General features: G+C 46.9%; 1 protein-coding gene and 1 long non-coding RNA gene across 2 annotated transcripts in view; one reads left to right on the top strand and one right to left on the bottom strand.

Annotated features, from left to right (window-relative positions):
* The window catches only part of LOC142741567 (uncharacterized), a 90,166-nt gene extending 83,374 nt beyond the window's left edge, over positions 1 to 6,792 (top strand). Inside the window, exons 2-3 of the mRNA XM_075850932.1 lie at positions 5,743 to 5,896; positions 6,011 to 6,792. Of these exons, the coding sequence (XP_075707047.1) occupies positions 5,847 to 5,896; positions 6,011 to 6,740 (780 nt within the window). The 5' untranslated portion in view covers positions 5,743 to 5,846 and the 3' untranslated portion in view covers positions 6,741 to 6,792. The remainder of the gene's footprint in view (positions 1 to 5,742; positions 5,897 to 6,010) is intronic.
* LOC142741568 (uncharacterized) overlaps positions 1 to 19,599 on the bottom strand; it is a 459,428-nt gene that overhangs the window by 191,699 nt on the left and 248,130 nt on the right. The window lies entirely within an intron of this gene.

The following is a 19,599-nucleotide window of genomic DNA, read 5'->3' as shown; positions in this document are numbered from 1 at the left end:
GGATGATAATATTAAGCTTTTCACTGCCCTACACCAACAGAGATGTTACCTCCTGCCCTAGCCCACCAGGGATGTTAGTATTAAAGAGGACCTGTCACTAGGTGATACAAAGTGAGTTATTAGATTTGCCTAATAGCTGCTGTGTCTGCGAGTCCAGCTGTGTTTGACCTGTACTTGTATGTCCCCCTGTTGCTGATCTATTCACCACTCTTTATAAAGCAACCAATATGGAAATGACCCGCTGGCTAGCCAAGAGGGTTTGGCCGCCATCAATTCTTATTGGACGGAGCTACCACTGAGCCTCTGCCACTGACCTATCAGCGTGAGGCTGTTTCCTAAAGACTTTAATAAGAAATATAAGCACAGGTATAATTATTCTGTCATCGTTTTTTGTAGTGTTGTACCAATGAAATTATCCATATGGGTAACCCATCCATTTTTCATTCACAGTAGTGTTTAAAGGGGTCCACTATGAGCCAGAGCGGACAGAAGCACTAACAAAGAGTGTCTCTCGCTCTGGTGGACCTGGCCCATTCATGAATTACATAGATGGCCCCTTATTTGGATGGTTGCATGGTAATACTACATTTCGGTCACTGCAAGGAAAGTGTCCGGCTGACAATCACTTCCCCTGGAAATTGCCAAGGGTTTTTGAAGTGATATCGACAGCGATTAGGCCTGCTTCATTTGTAAAAGTTGTTATCATGTGAGACAGCCACTTAAATCTTCACAACTTTGGTAATCGTTTCCAGCAGCAGAAATAAGAACTATTCTACAGGAGTGTTGTCAGACACACCCCTGGTTGATATTGGAGACAGTCAACAAGCTTGTTGTCAGGCACACCCCTAATAGCTTAACTGATCTCCTATATTGCAGTGGGATAATGTTTTTTTTCTGCAGTTCTAGTAGCATGTGTCATCTAGGTGTGCGGAAGGTTGGACTTGATAGACATGTCTCTTTTGGAACTTATGTTACTTTAAAATATCATGGCATATTGTATCAAATGACAAGCTTGGCTAAATTAGTCTTCAGTCACACACAGTGTCCAGCAGGGGCGCACTAAATGCTGATGGGCCCTAGTGCAAAAGTTCAACTTGGGCCCCCCAACTTCTCTTCACAGGAAACGACATGCCCGTAACTTTCCGCTGCATCTCTTAAGTAACCCATCGATGCAGCACTAGCAGCCTGGGACTTTTCTACAGTCTTAAAAGTTCAGCCACACAAGGGGCATATGTTTTGCCTCCCCAAAAAACGAATTATAAACCACATGATAGGCTTAGATATATGGTTTAGCAAATGGTATCATACATAGTAGGCTTAGATACAGGGCCCCAGCAGGCAATATCACACATTTATATACAGCAGTACAGCAAACAGTATCACACATGATAGGATTAGATACAGTGGCTCAAAAGACAGTATCACACATGATAGGATTAGATACAGTGGCTCAAAAGACAGTATCACACATGATAGGATTATATACAGTAATTCAGCAGACATTATCACACATGATAGGCTTAGATACAGGGGCCCAGCAAACAGTATCATACATGATAGGATTATATACAGTAGTTCAGCAGACAGTATTACACGTGAGAGGCTAAGATACATGGCCCTAGCAGTCAGTATCCGTATACTTACCCTCCTCTCGTGTCCTCCTCAGCTCTGTGCGTAGCACTGGGTCCTGTGCCTGACATAATGTCCTGATGCTGAATGGCATCCGGACCCAGTGCTACGCACAGAGCTGAAGAGGACATGAGACAGGCACGGCGTCAGGACCTAGCGCTTCACGCGGAGTAGAAGAGGACACGAGTAAGGAGCGGGGAGGGTAAGTATATGGAGATGTTACTGCAGTCACAGGCTCGTCTAGTTTACTACGTAGGCCCCAGTTACCACAGTAACTCCTGACGGATGGGCCAGGTCGCAACTGCAACCCCTTTAGCTACGACACTGGCATCTAGGATTACACCAGCCACAAATTCAGCTCTGCTTTAAGATTCCACAGATAAATAATATGAGCAGTGTCATACATAGAAAAGATCAACATGGCTTCCCATTATGATGGCAGGTTTTGCCGCCCGGGGCAGCAGGGTCTACTATTTTTTTCTTGCCCTCTCTATAACCCTTGGGCCAATTCCTCACCCCCTTGTTTGCTTACAATGCAGTTCCTCTGGAAAGAGAAGCCCAGACACTGGTTCTTGCCATCCAGTAGCAAAGCAGATGGGACAAATCAGGACGGTGCCCCCTCTTACCAGGGGCCCCATAGCAGCCGCATCTATTGTGTACGCCCTTGAGTATGAGATTACTAAACAAATCAAGTTGACAGGCAGCGTACCATTCTTGGAAAGAGGAGGAAAATCCTTACAAACTTTATTATTTATAATTATTCTTCAATCTGTCAAAAAGATCAGCTTCAACCCTGACTAAACATTTGCCTTGGGCTTTATCTTTTCAGGGAGATCATGTAACACTATATGGTATTTGCATTCATAATGAATCCTATGGGCATGCTTCTGCAAAGCCAGCGCTCAGTATGTAAGCGCCAAGCAGTAGGTAGCTTTGTGTTGGTAATGTTTTTTTTCTGTGGTATCTGTGTCGGGTATTATCTGACAATCATTGTATATGGTACTTGGGGATTCCCACAGTTTTTGAGATATATACACAGCCAGGACTATCCAATAAAACGACACCTCCAGTTTACAGCTATGTGACATTTCATATTAGAGAACTGTCTAAATAGCCGTCTTCTACATATTAATAATCACACAATTACTCCTGCTCACAGACAAGGCATGCAAAAATATAGTTTGTGGGGCTCAGGAATTTAAAGGGGTTCTCGACTTGTATTTAAATAGAGTTTAAAGGGGTTGTCACCCAAATACAATCAGTTTCTAAAGGAAGTAGCCCCAATGATCTGCTTATATTGCTGGAGGAAGATTCACTGGGGCACATATAGCGGCTGCTACAGGGGAAATGTAGTATTACATGTCACCCTATCAAATGAATAAGCGACCATTGTCGGGCTGAGTTCGGTAGAGCTCTAGTTAATAAAGAGGGGTTCCAAATTATGTCCAGAAGCCCTAGTAACACATAAGCACAGGAGTCGCCTTGATGAGATAACTCCATTAACCCCTTAGTGACCAGCCTATTTTAAACCTTGATGGCTAAGCTATTGCTGGGGGAAGATTCACTGGGGCACATATAGCGGCTGCTACAGGGGAAATGTAGTATTACATGTCACCCTATCAAATGAATAGGCGACCATTGCCGGGCTGAGTTCGGTAGAGCTCTGGTTAATAAAGAGGGGTCCCACATTATGTCCAGAAGCCCTAGTAACACATAAGCACAGAGTCGCCTTGATGAGATAACTCCTTTAACCCCTTAGTGAGCAGCCTATTTTAAACCTTGATGGCTAAGCTATTTTTTTTAGTTTTTCCATCGTCGCATTCCAAGAGCTATAACTTATTTATTTTTGCATCGACATAGCTGTATAAGGTCTTTTTTTTGGGGGCGTAAAGGGAAAAAAACCAGTTTTTAATTTACACCGTTTACCGTGTGGTATAAATAACATCATAACTTTATTCAGCGGGTCGTTACGATTGCGACAATACAAAATTTATATTGTTTCCTTATGTTTTACTACTTTTACACAGTAAAAACACTTTTTTTTCAAAATTATATGTTTTTGTGCGTCCACATTTGAAGAGCCATAACAACTTTATTTTTCTGCCGATGCAGCTGTATGAGGTTTTTTTTTCTGCGGGATGACTTTTTGTTTCTATCAGTACCATTTTGGAGTACGTGCGACTTTTTGGTCACTTTTTATCACATTTTTTTGAAGGCAGGATGAACAGAAAACAGCAATTCTGGTATTATTTTTTATTTTATTTTTTACAGCGTTCACTGAGCGGGTTAAATAACATAATAGCTTTATAGTTGGGGTTGTTACAGATGCGGCAATACCAAATATGTGTAACTTTTTAAAAAGATGTTCATAATAAAGCATTTTGTAATGGGAAAAAGTGGGGTTTTCATTTTTTTTCACTTATTTATTTATTAACAACTTTATTAAACTTTTTTTTAACTTTTTTACTAGTCCCACTACGGGACTTCCCTATGTGATCATCCAACCTAGCAGGCCTCCACTACATGCAGACCTGGGGGCCTTTGTTAGGTCCCCGGCTGCCATAGAAGACACTGGCACCCTGCAATCTCAGAGCAGGGTGCCAGTGGGGTGAGAGAGGGAGCACCCTCCCCCTCTCCAAAACCACTTAGATGCGGCGCTCGCTATTGAGTGCCGCATCTAAGAGGTTAAGCGGGTGGATTTCGATTAGCGATGCCCCAAGTTCTCGCTACCAGAGGTAGCTGAGAACAGGGAGTTTTAACTGCTTCCGACTTCGCAGATTTATTCTGATGCAGCGTCGTGAAAAGGCGTATGCAGCAGAATAAAGCCCGTTAGTGGCCGCCATAAAAAGGCGTATTGGCGGTTACTAACGTGTCAATCATTGTATAAGGGAGAAGTTCGGCCAGTTTCGAAAATACTTTAATTTCCTCACCATTTTCAATATCTCTGTTTGCGGTTATTGAAAGGAAATATTATAATGTTTACACCAAGAAGCTGAAAACTCTTAACTCTTACAAACCCAATTCTATCTAGTCTAGGCAATCCTATGTGCGATCAATACGCTTCATCCCATGTGACCACCACTGCAGCCAATCACAGGCTGCAGCTGTCTCCTGGGATGAAACGTCATCCCAGGAGATCCCGGTCTGCTAACAAGCTGGCTAAGTGCTGCAGTTTTCCGCAGCAGACATTCCAGGGGCAAAACTGCACCATAGTTTGGTGCGCTTTTCCTCCCGGAATTCCCTGCAGCGCACAGGGTGGATATGCTGCGTGCTTTTGCACAGTGTATCCGCCCCGTGTAAACACGGCCTAAATATCTCTATATAAGGGCTATATAAGGGCTTTATTCAGACGAACGTGATATACGTCCGTGCAGCGCGCGTGATTTTCAGGCGTCTCGCACGGACCTATATTAGTCTATGGGGCCGTGCAGACAGTCCGTGATTTTTGCGCAGCGTGAGTCCGCTGCGAAAAACTCACGACATGTCCGTTCTTTGTGCGTATTTCGCCCATCACACACCCATTGAAGTCAATGGGCGCTTGAAAATCACGCATGGCACACGGAAGCCCTTCCGTGGGACATGCGTTTTTCACGCAAGACTTGTTAAGGGTATGTAAATGAGTTAGAAAACTGGCCCAAACAAGCACAAACCAGGTAGTCGCTTTGCACTTGTTTGGCACATACTGAGCTGGACACGGACAACTGCAGTCATGCCAAGAGTTTGTGACGTGGAGAAACTCATCTGCCTTGTCCAGGAGAGGCCAGAGTTGTGGGACACGCGGGCAGCGGCATACCACGACCGCACGGGCAAAGAAGTGGCATGGGATCACATCGCGCAGACACTCTTCAGCCAGGAGTGGGCTAAAGGCAGCACACGCGTCAGAAAGAGCATTGGTAAGTACATTGATTTATAGATGTCATGTAAAACACACATGCTGTAGTTTGTCCTTGTGTTAACATTTTCAAAATGCCGAACGTAGCGAGTGTGTCACAGCATCATTGAGCTTGTGTAATGTATCTTGGTGTGTAACGCAATGACCAAGTTTCCAACCAGAGGAGATTTGGGTTTTGTAACCTCCTGATTGACCATTTTGTTTTGAAATCCTTTGTACAGTAGATGATGTGAAGACCCAGTGGAGGAGCACCCGGGATCAATTCCGCCAGGAATCTGGGGCCCGAGGCCGAAGTGGTGATGGTGCGAGCAAAAAACGAAAGTACATGTACACCCAGCAGCTCATGTTCCTCAAGGACATCATGGAGATGCGGCCGTAAGTATTGATACTGTACATTTAAGAAATGTCTGTGCTCACATGTCATTTAATCCAAACAGGGTGTTTGTCCCTTGTGGCAATGTTACTAATCACTCGACATTTGTATTATAGAAGCAGTGACAATCTGCAAGACACTGAAGAGGAGCCTGCCCATGAAGAGCCGCACGCGCCAGAAGTCGAAAATCCCCTGCTGCCATTAACACCAGAGCCAACAGCTCCCAAACCAGCCCCACAGGCGTTCAGCCAACCACAGGTGCCACCGGACGTACCTTGTGAAACCACAGCGGCAGCCAGGCGCAGCCACATCGGTTCGGCAGGTTCACAAGTGGACACAAGGGTACTGGAGTACCTGCGGCGCTGCGCAGACGAGGATGCCTGTGACGCCTTTGGCCGCACCATAGCCCCGTTACTGCGGAAGGTACCCGGCCACAGGATGGCGCGGCTCCAGTCCTCCATTATCACCCTGATTGACAGTGCCACACCTCCAAACAATCCACGCCAGTGCTTCAACGCAATTGAGCATTGGCGTGGATTGCCGGAGCCGTCGGTGGCCTTCAATGCACCTGGCCCATCCCAGCCTGCCACCCCCTTGCCGCGCCAACATTACTACCGCCCAATGCCGTCACGCATGTCTCCTGTTCCTGTGCCGGGGCGTGAGCGTTATTTCCCTGGCTACAGCCAACCGGTGGAAAGCTTTCCACAGGCCCCACCTCACGGCTATCAGATGCAGCATCAGCACCACTATGCTGTTGAGGAACATCCTCTGCAGGCCCATGGACAGCATAGTGGTGCTGAAATGGGCAGTTACAACTCACCACCGCATCGATATCATGAATTGTAGTGCTGTGCCTGCATCATAGTAGATGTTATCAGTTAGGCCTGTTTGGGTTTCTTCGTTGCAAATGTGCATCATGTTGGTGCGATGTTTTCGTTTCCGTTTAACATATGTTCTATGTACAGATTTTGTGTGGCATCAACATAAAGTCTGGTTTTGTTTTACCTAAAAAGTGTGTGTGTTTCCCTAAATTTATTTTGGCTCACAATCATTGCCAATCATGTCCTTCTGTAACGTTTCCACATGGTGGACAGGGCCCAATATTGGTGCATGCCATAATTGAGGTATTAGTGTATCTTTCGTGGTTTTGCACGAATCAAAATCGACTTATATGCGGCCGTGCCGTGCTATCATATTGGAGGCACAAAGGATATTTGTGATTGTATTAGAGAACATTGGGATTGCCAATGTGCTTCACATACAATTACGTGTTTGCCTGCTAAATACTACGGCGAACCCCCAAAAGATATAGGCTCGCAACCCACGTCAAGGGTCCTCATGTATTGCGAGTCCCTAATACTACAATCCCCCCCAAAACAAAATACATTGTGCTCACTAATGCTCTACTTCAAGAATATTCTGAACTATGCGACCGTTTACAAAGAATTCGTCCTGCCATGGTAGTGCTCCCGCAGGGCTGTCAAAATATTCAACAAATATTTCACGTACTCGGATACCAGATGCTTGAGCCCTCCCTAGTGGAATTTGTCGCACAATGCTTGATGTGGTTGCATTTCTTAGGATATATTCAGCATCAAAACTTGCATCATGTATGCGTGTAAAGTTATGAAGAACTACAGAGGCTTGTATGACACGGGTCACATTCTGTGCCGTCAGTTGCATTGTTGTGAGAAACACCTTCAACACATCTTCGAGCTCTGCTTAGCCGGTAATTGAAGATGCGCCTACGGTCATCCAAGCCCCTTCTTGCAAATGGACGCATTACTTGGCTTGTCAGCCCAAAACCCTCATCTGCAACGATGACATATGGGACTGCTGGTCCGCTGGAGCCAGGGAGGATGGTCGGTACAGGCACAGAAAGTTGATTGCTCATAAGACGATGGCCCACTCTGGATGAGCGAAATATGCGGGCATCAGCAGAGCTTCCATACGACCCAATGTCTACTATTGTAAAACAATAATTACTGTCGGCCAAGGCCAACAAGACGATGGAAAAATACTGTTTGTAGTTATAGTATCTGGAGCCAGAGTCGGGGGGCTTCTTCACACGAATGTGCTTCCCGTCTAGGGCACAAATACAATGAGGAAATTGGGTGCCGCTACTAAAATCTTCAGAAATACTAAGCCAGTGCTCTGTCGTGGGCTGAGGCATCACTGTGGTCTTTAATCTCTGCCACAGCACGACACCGGTGCCTGTAACAATGCCTGAAATGGTGCTCACTCCCAGAAGAAATTCAAAATGTAAGGAATGGTAACTATTTCCTGTTGCAAGAAATCTACATGGATGAGAATAAAACACAAAAACCAAACAACAATTATGTAGGACATGACACCCACACACCATCGTGTAAGCAGTAATTGTATAAAACATCACATACCTCAACGTCACCAGGAGTCGCTCCTCAGGGGAAATGCAGCGCCGCATGTTTGTGTCCTGGTAGGTGATTCCTGAACGAATCTCCTCCAGTAGAATATCAAACGTGGCCACAGACATGCGGCAAAACGACCTAAATTTCTCTGGGTGACGGCGGAGGTCATCATAGAGGGTATGAAAGTGCCCTTTGGACGTGCGTTGTGCCACAAGAGGATGAACTCAAATCCTCCCTCTTCTCCGCGTTTGCTCCTGTAGCATGGGGCGGCGCTCACCAAATCGCCGAGAAACCATCCACGCTAGCAGCCAGGGCCGCCATCAGGAATTTCAGGGCCCCATACAGCTAAATTTTCTGGTCCCCCCTTTTACTGCTCGCGGGAAAAAGACGCCGACGCCTTCCATTGAAATCAATGGGAGGCATTTTCGGGCCCTTTTTGACTAGTTTTGCGACGCGGTTTCCGCATCAAAAAACTCGTCAAAATACTCTGTGTGAACATAGCCTTACACGTATAAATTCCCTGCGAGTGGTGCAGCACCCCAGCCTACTGTATAATGACATTCTGCAGCTTTCTGTCTTCCTGCTTCAGTTCCTCATGATTTTCAAGATCTCTGCCTGCTGTCTGTGAGAACATTAAAACCAGTCCTGGCTTATTACTTTCACAGCTGATGATCTTGTTACAATGTATCAGTGTATATAAGAGCCATCTGCCTGGAGTCCAGCACAGGAGAGGGGTTTGTGCTGTTGCTGCGTTTAGCTCACAGATGATTGACTGATACATTGTAACAGACTTTCTTATATACAACTTTAACGCCATACAGCCCACACTGTAGAGAATGCCATACTGCCCCCCTTGTAGAGAGCGCCATACAGTCCCCCTTGTAGAGAACGCCATACAGCCCACTCTGTAGATAACGCCATACAGTCCCCCCTGTAGATAACGCCATACAGTCCCCCCTGTAGATAACGCCATACAGTCCCCCCTGTAGATAACGCCATACAGTCCCCCCTGTAGATAACGCCATATAGCCCCCTTTGTAGATAACGCCATACAGCCCCCTCTGTATATATCTACAAAGGGGGCTGTATGGCGTTATCTACAGGGGGTCTGTATGGCGTTCTCTACAAGGGGGTCTGTATGGCGTTCTCTACAGTGGGGGCTGTATGGAGTTCTCTACAGAGGGGGCTGTATGGAGTTCTCTACAGAGGGGGCTGTATGGAGTTCTCTACAGAGGGGGCTGTATGGAGTTCTCTACAGGGGGGGCTGTATGGCGCTCTCTACAAGGGGGGCAGTATGGCATTCTCTACAGTGTGGGCTGTATGGCGTTCTCTACGGGGGGAGTGTGTATGGTGTTATCTACAGGGGGGCTGTATAGCGTTACCTACAGGGGGGGCTGTATAGCGTTATCTACAACGCTATACAGCCCCCCTGTAGGTAACGCTATGTAGCCCCCCTGTAGGTAACGCCATGCAGCCCTAACCCCCCCAAAAAAATCTGACCTACAGTGTGTCTTACAAAAGACATGTATCCCCTATCCACAGGATAGGGGATACATGTGTGATTGCTGGCAGCGATAGGGAGAACGGGGGACTGAAGGTCCCCCGAAGTTCTCCATGACTAACCTCTGACTTCCGGCGTCTGCACAGCTCAATAAAAATGAAAGGTGTGCTGGTCACGCATGCGCAGAAGCGCGACCGGCGCTCCATTCATTTCTACGGAGCTGCCGACACAGTCCCCGGAAGTCCGAGGTTTGTGATGGATAACTTCAGGGGACTTTCAGTCCCCTGTCCTCCCTATCGCTGGCAGCGATCACACATGTATCCCATATCCTGTGGATAGGGGATAAATGTCTTTGGGAGATACCTCCCTGCTCTGCCGTAGTGTTCGGTGGCGTCGCGCTGTAGCAGCCATAGCAGCTGCTAGCGGAGCCTCCGACCATGGTGGGCCCCCAGCGGTAGTTACGCCACTGGCCGGGCCCCTTACAGAAGTACCCCGTAATACCCCCCTGATGGCGACCCTGCTAGCAGCACACGGCCCAGCGGAGTATACGGCATAATTTTGTCTGGAAGAAAAGAAGCCTGTAAACACTGTAAAGTACCCAAAGTATTTTGCAAGTTGCAAAAACGAGGAGAACATGTGCGCACATCAAGCATGTGTTTGTGAAGGGTGCCTTTTTGTAGGCAGGCCTCTCCATAACGCCAGCTTCCGTTTTTTTTAAAATGCAGAAACGCAGCATAAACGGACGACACACGCATCTACAACACGTGCAATACGCTGTGTTTTTTGCACGTGCAAAACGCACACGCTTGTGTGAATCCGGCCTAAGTTTGAGGATTGCATTTCCATTATATATTGGTGTCGTTGTTAGAATACCTCCTTCCACTTATTACAGGCAGCAAGAAGAACTAATCTCCTTAATGAACTTTTACACTCACCCCTAGAGTGCAGCATGTCTAGCAGAACATCTTGTCATACAAAATGCTATTTATTATATTTCATTATTAATCTGAAGGAAGACTCGACAATCAGTCATCCAATATTATGATTACAATCAATCAAAGTCATCCTGTAGCTTCCAGACTTGTCTCTGCAAATTCCAAAGTATAGACATTAAAATAAAGAGACATTGAAGTAGCATAAAATGTCCTTTTAGACGGAATGCATGTGGGTTTAGCAAACAGCGTTAGTCTCATTTATGGGTTACTATACAGTATCACACTATCTTACTGCTACTGCAGAGGAAATTAGGTTATCTGGTTAGTGCAAGGCCGTCATCAGCAAACTCTGGGCCCTATACTGCCAAAGAGTCTGGTCCCCCCATTACTGGGATGAAGGGGTGGTCAAGAGGAGACACAAGTTGGCAGGGGCCCTGGGGGGGGGGTTAGATACAAAGTATCATGGGCTCTGCAGGGAATAGGAGTAAAAGGGTGTCAGCGGCTCTGTGAGTGGGCACGGACAAGGCAGACAGAGGGAGAGGTGTTCTGTGGGGGGCTGGGATTCTGAAGGTGCCCGGGAGGCAGAGACATGGAGGACCGGAGGTGACGGTATAGAAAGTAGAGGGGGGAAGTGAAGGTGGCAGGGGCTCTGTGGCAGGCAGGGAGCAAGAGGAACTTAAGGTGACAGGGGCACTGTGGCAGGTAGGGAACAAGGGGACCGACGGTGGCATGGGGTCTATGGCAGGGACCTATACCTATACTTACAAAAAGTTTGTGACATGTCCCACTGTAAACAGCTGTTAAGGGATCTATGTATCATCTAGGTATAAATTTATTATGCCTTAATACAAATCTTATTTTGAGATGAGTTAATACAGTAATTCATAGTGTAGGAGTCACACAATATGTAGGTTATTGCACACACCACTGAGCGATAGTTTTCTATCACTTTGCGTATTGTGGTGCATCACATATGGATGCTCTCTAGTCTTTCTCTGACTCGAGTTTCCGGTGTAAACACCCAATGGTTGTGTTCTTTCAGTAAGATAACATATTCCCCTTTTACTATATACACTGTGATACATATTTGACAGTGAAGTAGGTTTCAATATTGGTATTAGATTAGACTATACATCATGGCTAATGAATATATGTCTTTGCCACATAGAGTATACAAATCAATGATCAGGCTCCCTTTTAACCCTGTTGGTCTTTATGGGTACCCAATATAAAAATATGGAATCGCTATATTGGATATATTTAGTTTAATATAATATTATAGCTTGCTGCTGTAGTTTGACAGTAAATTATATATTTTTCGATTGGTGCACAGTGGTCGAGTCCCTATGACGTTTAGATGTAACATTGGTGGGTCAGTACGCCTAGTACGATATATAAACACTGACAGCGCTTCTTCTCACGCATGCGCAGTCATTGAGATGAATCTATGGCCAGAAACAAAGATGGCCCTTGCGCATGCGCAATGATGTAGTTGTGCTGTGTTAATAGATTACTATTAGGGTATGTGCACACGATATCGACAATTATAGCTGAAATTACGGAGCTGTTTTCAGGAGAAAACAGCTCCTGCATTTTAGACGTAATTTCTCGTACTGGCGTTTTGCGAGGCGTCAATTACGGCCGTAATTTGGAGCTGTTCTTCATTGAAGTCAATGAAAAACGGCTCAAATTACGTCCCAAGAAGTGTCCTGCACTTCTTTGACGATGCTGTTATTTTACGCGCCGTCTTTTGACAGCGACGCGTAAAATTACAGGTCGTCGGCACAGTACGTCGGCAAACCCATTGAAATGAATGGGCAGACGTTTGCCGACGTATTTGAGCCGTGTTTTCAGGCGTAATTCGAGGCGTAAAACGCCTCGTTTACGCCTGAAAATAGGTTGTGTGAACGCAGCCTTAGTGTGCGCATGCCCAATGATGTAGTTGTGCTGTGTTAATAAATTACTATTAGTGTGCGTATGCGCGCTCAATAATGATGAACGCTGACAGTATATCATGACGCTGTCATCTGTGACGTTGCCCTGACATTCCTAGACATGCACCTGAGTAAGTTTATATTGGTTTTACTTGGTTTCCACTAAGATTGATTGCACTATATTATATGCACATGCATTTGAAGAGCAGCGTTTTATATACCATCACTGGTAGTCTGTATACATGGATGGATTTAAACCTGTCTTTTTCACTTTGTCTTATGCCTGAGAAAGACTCCAGTGGGGTCGAAACGTAGCTCTTTGTATTTTTGGGATGTGTTATTAAACACCAACTTCTTTGCCACAATGGATACTGTCCTGTCATTAGCATTTAAAGAAAATCCAAATGGGATTTTTGGATACGGAATTTGCATTCACCTTTCTTTTAGTGGGAAGTTCCTTTTGCATAAAGTGTCCCACTGTATAGGCATACACTGGGATACATTATCCATAGTGTCCCATTGTAGAAAAACATATACTGCACGGTGAATATTTTTAACTGGATCCCGTCGTATGGAATAGTCTAATCTATTCAATAACTTTTGTGTTGCAGTATACCGACTCGATGGGTCAAAAGGACACTCTTTTGGCCTCCATTGGGCTAATGAACCCGACCTACACATTTAGGCCTGATTTACACGAGCGTGTGCGTTTTGCGCGCGCAAAAAACGCTGCGTTTTGCGAGCGCAAAAGGCATTTGACAGCTGCGTGTGTCATCCATGTATGATGCGCGGCTGCGTGATTTTCGCGCAGCCGCCATCATAGAGATGAGGCTAGTCGACGCCCGTCACTGTCCAAGGTGCTGAAAGAGCTAACTGATCGGCAGTAACTCTTTCAGCACCCTCGACAGTGAGTTCCGATCACAATATACACCAACCTGTGAATCAAAAAAAGACGTTCATACTTACCATGAACTTCCTGCTTTCTCCAGTCCGGTCTCCCGGCCGTTGCCTTGGTGACGCGTCCCTCTCTTGTCATCCGGCCCCACCTCCCAGGATGACGCGGCAGTCCATGAGACCGCTGCAGCCTGTGATTGGCCTGTGATTGGCTGCAGCTGTCACTTGGACTGAATTGTCATCCCGGGAGGTCAGACTGGAGGAAGAAGCCGGGAGTTCTCGGTAAGTCAGAACTTCTTTTTTTTTTACACGTTCATGTATATTGTGATCGGAAGTCACTGTCCATGGTGCTGAACCAGTTTAACTCTTTCAGCACCGTGGACAGTGACTGTCTCCTGCCGTCGCGTACCCGAACATTTTTTGCCGGGTTCGGTCAAAACGAGTTCGGCCGAACCCGGTGAAGTTCGGTGCGCTCATCTCTAATTTGACACTCCGTTTGGATGTTTGTAAACAGAAAAGCACGTGGTGCTTTTCTGTTTACATTCATCCTTTTGACAGCTCTTGCGCAAATCACGCAGTTCGCACGGAAGTGCTTCCGTGCGGCATGCGTGGTTTTCACGCACCCATTGACTTCAATGAGTGCGTGATGCGCGAAAAACGCACGATTATAGAACATGTCGTGAGTTTTACGCAACGCACTCGCGCTGCGCAAAATTCACGCATCGTCTACACTGCCCCATAGACTAATATAGGTGCGTACGACACGCGTGAAAAGCACGCGCGTCGCACGCACATATATTACGCTCGTGTAAATGAGGCCTTAGTGTGTATTTTATGAGATTTCCTAGCGTATATGTTAAACGTACATCCCAAATGTGATCTGAACAAGGCCTAAGACAATCCCTTTTACAATAGAGAGGATCAGCTGATTGCTGCAGATCTGACTTCTTAAATTCCCCAACTAATATTTTCTGAGAAAACTGCTGCTGGCCATACATTTCCCTTTCATAAGTCACTGCAGGGAGAACGTAAGATGCCGTGGATAGAAATGCCAACTATGTAGTACATCAACAGGCCAGGTCTGCCAGAGTAAAAGCCACTCTTATTGAATTCCAAGTGAAGGATCCAGAACTATTATGCTCATATGCACTAATGGGACACAATTAAAGGGGTTGTTGTATCAATAATATTTAATAAAATATATTTATTCATAACTGCAAATAATTGTCATCTATTAAAACAATTTCCAGCAAAATATGTAAAAAAAAACAAAACAGAGGGTCCCCTCACAAAATCATAGACCATCATTCCACAGTTTAAGATGGGCTTCTTACCCAGACCAGAGATGTAACTTCAAGCTCCTAGGCCACAATAGAAAATATGTAAATGGTCCCCCTCACCTACCATGGGTCATTTATATTACTGTGAACTTCTTAGGTAGCAGAACGATCTTTTGGGCCACCTTAGGCAACAGGGCCCAGGTACGACTTCTAACTCCGCATTCCTTTAGCTACACTCATGATCCTATTACCCATCTAATCCACTACTACCTCATAGTTTTCATCAAGCAGTCAATGGTTTTACTAGGTGCATATACAATTCAGTATCCCTTCCACGCAGCAACAGATACACTGCTGGTATATACAGGTATATGCTGATATTGTTAGCTGCCAATATGAATTTAGCAATATTCTGATACTTGTATTTGACTGTTATGTACTATTTAGTGTGATAATGGTGGTATAGGGTAAAGGTGGCTTTGGCCAGATGTAGCTTGAAGGTCCTGGCTTTCAATATAAAGCCATACCTGAGCAACCACTGCCAATGACATATTGTGCCACCATTTACGATGACCATGGGCTATCTGAGACTGCAGGGAGTCCCTGTGCAAGATCAGTATATGGGCCCCTTGCTCTCCAATAGCTCATAATAGAGCTCTCCCCATTATGCCTCTCTAACAATCCCCCAATAGTTGTGAGCTATGAAATTACTTAGCTCAGACCGTTACATGCAATCTAATAGACAGTAGGTACCTGCTAGCTGTTTTTAGGGTGATAGTGGGCCTGCTTACCTAATGCACCCCTGGGCCGATGACATCACATTGATTGGGATTGTTCATATGTACCACCTACCTATGCTATAGCTATTATCTTAAGCTGTCTGCATGGATGCAAGTGGCCTTATGTGCAACCACTGGATCTGTACTGTTATTCCATTGGTTTTCCCTGAATGGCGCAATACACTTTGCTTATTTTAGACTGGGAGTATATATCTCGTTGACTGGAAAAATGTAGAGCTTGGAAACGTTCATGTGACAGCGAGTTGTTTGTGACTCACTGGTCTGGTTTAAAGTAAGAAAGAAAAATCAGTTTCTGTACTGAAATTGAATAAACTCATATTCCACAAATTCCAGATCAATGAAAACAATACATAAACCGGGGACTTTTAGTTTTAATACTGAACCATCACACACTAATAATTATATGGTCTAGAAATTGCCTTCAAGATTGACTGTTGCAGAATGTGTTTTTAATCAAAGCAAATACTTTATTTTGAACTATTTGAACAATGGGATGCCAATAAGAAGGGAACAGAGAAAAATGAAGTATTGACTGTTGAAGCTCCTAGGCCCCAATAGAAAATCTGAAAAATGGACCCCCCCCCCCCACCTACCATGTATCATTTATATTACTGTGAACTTCTTAGGTGGCAGAAGGACCTTTTGTGCCACCGTAGGCAGCAGGGTCCAGGTATGACTTCCACATCCTCTGCACTCCTTTGGCTACACCCATGATCCAGGATTATTATGAGAAACTCAAGTAGACACTTGAAATCATTCCCACCCCTCCCCTAAACTAGCCCACATTATAACAGTGTTCTTCTAGTTTACCCCATGTCACCTGTAATTTGATTTTAAGAAAAGTTTCATCTAGCTTCTGTCCACCATCTTCATGATAGAAATCCCTATCTTGCATCACATAGGAAAAAATGGTCAAATCACACAGAAGCTAAATAAATAATTTCTCATTTTAAGCAGGATACTGGAGAGCCATAGGAAAATACACAGGAGAGGCTATAAATTGTACGTTGTGCAGCAGCATGCATGTCACAGGCAGTGCACAAACTGCAGAGAGGGACAAAGATATTTGGTTGGTAATAGCCTTAAAACAGGAATGAAGCATTAAACAGTTTCCATGTAAATCAATAGACTGAGGCGCCCGGTCCTACAGAGGGAGACACTCTTTGTAGTCTTTCTCCGCTCCGGCTAATAGAGGAGGTTCCTGAACGAGGGACCACCCTCTATTAACTCCTGTATAGGTAATTCTCCAAGTCATGCACCTGATTCTAACTTTAGGTTTTTAAAGGAAACCTGCCAATTTATGCCGCCCTCTCTGAGGGCCAGGGGCGGACATACCGCATGTGCAGCCGGTGCAGCTGCACAAGGGCCCCGCGTGGGAAGGGGGCCCGTTCAGTGGCGTAACTACCACAGTAGCAGCCGTAGCAGCTGCTACGGGGCCCGCGGCATGGGGGGGCCCGTGTCGCCCTGACAGGCACATTACATTTTATGTACCAGGCCTGGCGGCACGGGCCCCCTCATGCCTAGTAGCATCACAACACTAGGCATGAGGGGAGGGAGGGGGCGGGGGCCCGGTGATAGCCGCCACACTGCACTACCAATCGGGAGGGAGGGGGCGGGTGCCCGGGCCCGGTGATAGCCGCTACACTGCACTGCCAATCTGGCACAGATGAATAGGACAGGACGGCGATGCTGGTGGTAGGAGGAGCGCTCAGGCAGGGGAGAGGACAGGGGGCGGTGCGACGTAAGACTTCGGGCGGCTGGACAGTACAGTCAGGACTGCCGGAGAACTCATAGGATGAGCGGAGGACAGACACAGGACGAGTGGAGGACGTGCAGACTGCAGAGGACAGGTAGATGAAGTTAAAAAGTTCATGTCAGAAGGGAGAAGTTTTTATGTAGAAAAATCTGCCTCATAATTCCTTCCGGAATTTTGAGGCATATTTTGACCTGCCGGTAGAACACTTCCCGCGTTTTTCATTGCGTTTTTTTGTGGCGTTTTTCGGCCATCGGGCCGTGGGCAGGGAAACGCAGCAAAAAACGCATTTTCTGCCTGCCATTGTTGTCAATGGGAAGTCAGAGACAGAAACGCCCGAAGAAAGGGCATTGCGCTTCTTTTTCCCGCATGCGGTTTTTACTGCTCGCAGGAAAAATTTCATGGATTTCAATGGGAGGCACTTTCTGACGTTTTTCGCGAAAAAAACCTCAGTGTGAACTCCCCCTAACACAGGGGCGTAACTACTGCTATAGCAGCCGTAGCGGCTGCTACGGGGCCGCGGCATGAGGGGGCCCGCGTCACCTGCCGGCACGGGCCCCCACCTTGGCCGGAATCTCCGCTAGCTGCCGCTATGGCTGCTACAGCGCGATGCCACGGAACACTACGGCAGAGCAGGGAGTATCTCCCCGCTCTGCCATTAAACATAAGACATGTATCCCCTATCCACAGGATAGGGGATACGTGTGTGATCGCTGGCATTGATAGGGAGAGCGGGGGACCGAAAGTCCCCTGAAGTTCTCCATCACAAACCTCGGACTTCCGGGGTCTGTGTCGGCAGCTCCGTAGAAATGAATGGAGCGCCGGTCACACTTGAGCTGCGCAGACACCGGAAGTCAGAGGTGAGTGATGGAGAACTTCGGGGGACTTTCGGTCCCCCGCTCTCCCTATCAATGCCAGCGATCACACATGTATCCCCTATCCTGTGGATAGGGGATACATGTCTTTTGTCTTTTCACACTGTAGGTCGCATTTTTTTGAGTGATTGGGGGTGTATGGCGTTCCCTACAGGGGGGGGGCTGTATAGCGTTCCCTACAGGGGGGTCTGTATGGCGTTCCCTAAAGGGGGGTCTGTATGGCGTTCCCTACAGGGGGGGGCTGTATGACTTTCCCTACAGACCCCCCCTGTAGGGAACGCCATACAGAACCCCTGTAGATAACGCCATACAGACCCCACTGTAGATAACGCCATAAAGTCCCCCCTGTAGATAACACCATACAGCCCCCTGTAGATAACGCCATACAGCCCCCCTGTAGATAACGCCATACAGCCCCCTCTGTAGATAGCGCCATACAGTCCCCCCTGTAGATAGCGCCATACAGTCCCCCCTGTAGATAGCGCCATACAGTCCCCCCTGTAGATAGCGCCATACAGTCCAGGGGCGGACATACCGCATGTGCAGCCGGTGCAGCTGCACAAGGGCCCCGCGTGGGAAGGGGGCCCGTTCCTCTGCTGGCCGACTCAGTTCTCAGCTGCGCGATGCTGAGGACTGAGACAGAGGCCCGTGGACCACTGGCGTAGCTATAGGGGTCGCAGCGGTCGCAATTGCGACCGGGCCCCGAAGCCAGGGGGGCCCACGGCCCCCCGCACCACATCAATAAAAAGTTACTATAGTAACTCGGGCCGCGGGCCCCTGTTACTATAGTAACATACTTTACTTACCTTCCTGGTTCCGGATCGCAGCGGAGGTCCTGACGTCAGGCGCTGTGCGCAGCGCATGACGTCACAGCGCTATGCCGCCGCGCACAGCATCGAGACTACAGAACTCCCGCCGCGGCCGAAGAGGAAGGTAAGATAGCCCTGACTGGCGGGGTCCGACTCCTGGGACCCGCCAATCAGCTGTTTTGAAGGGGCCGCAGCACTCGTACGAGAGCTGCTCCCCTTCATTCCTGTCACTTCATTCCGGTCACACTGTGAATCGGTTTCGGCGATTCACAGTGTGGGCGAGTAGTGAAATGAAGGGGAAGCAGCTCTCGTACGAGTGCTGCGGCCCCTTCAAAACAGCTGATTTGCGGGTCCCGGGCGACACATCAGCTATTGATGGCCTATCCTGAGGATAGGCCATCAATGTTTAGGGACTGCACAACCCCTAAGCCTACGATGTAGCAGGCTTAGGGGGCCCATGAGACAGGATCACAGATTGTGTGATGCTGTCTGCTGGGCCCTGTATCTAAGCCAATCACATGGTAGGCTTAGATA

Source organism: Rhinoderma darwinii, chromosome 2 (genome assembly GCF_050947455.1).
Source record: "Rhinoderma darwinii isolate aRhiDar2 chromosome 2, aRhiDar2.hap1, whole genome shotgun sequence".
Classification (NCBI taxonomy): domain Eukaryota; kingdom Metazoa; phylum Chordata; class Amphibia; order Anura; family Rhinodermatidae; genus Rhinoderma; species Rhinoderma darwinii.
Note: the sequence above shows the minus strand (reverse complement) of the source record. Positions and strands in the feature narration are given on the sequence as shown.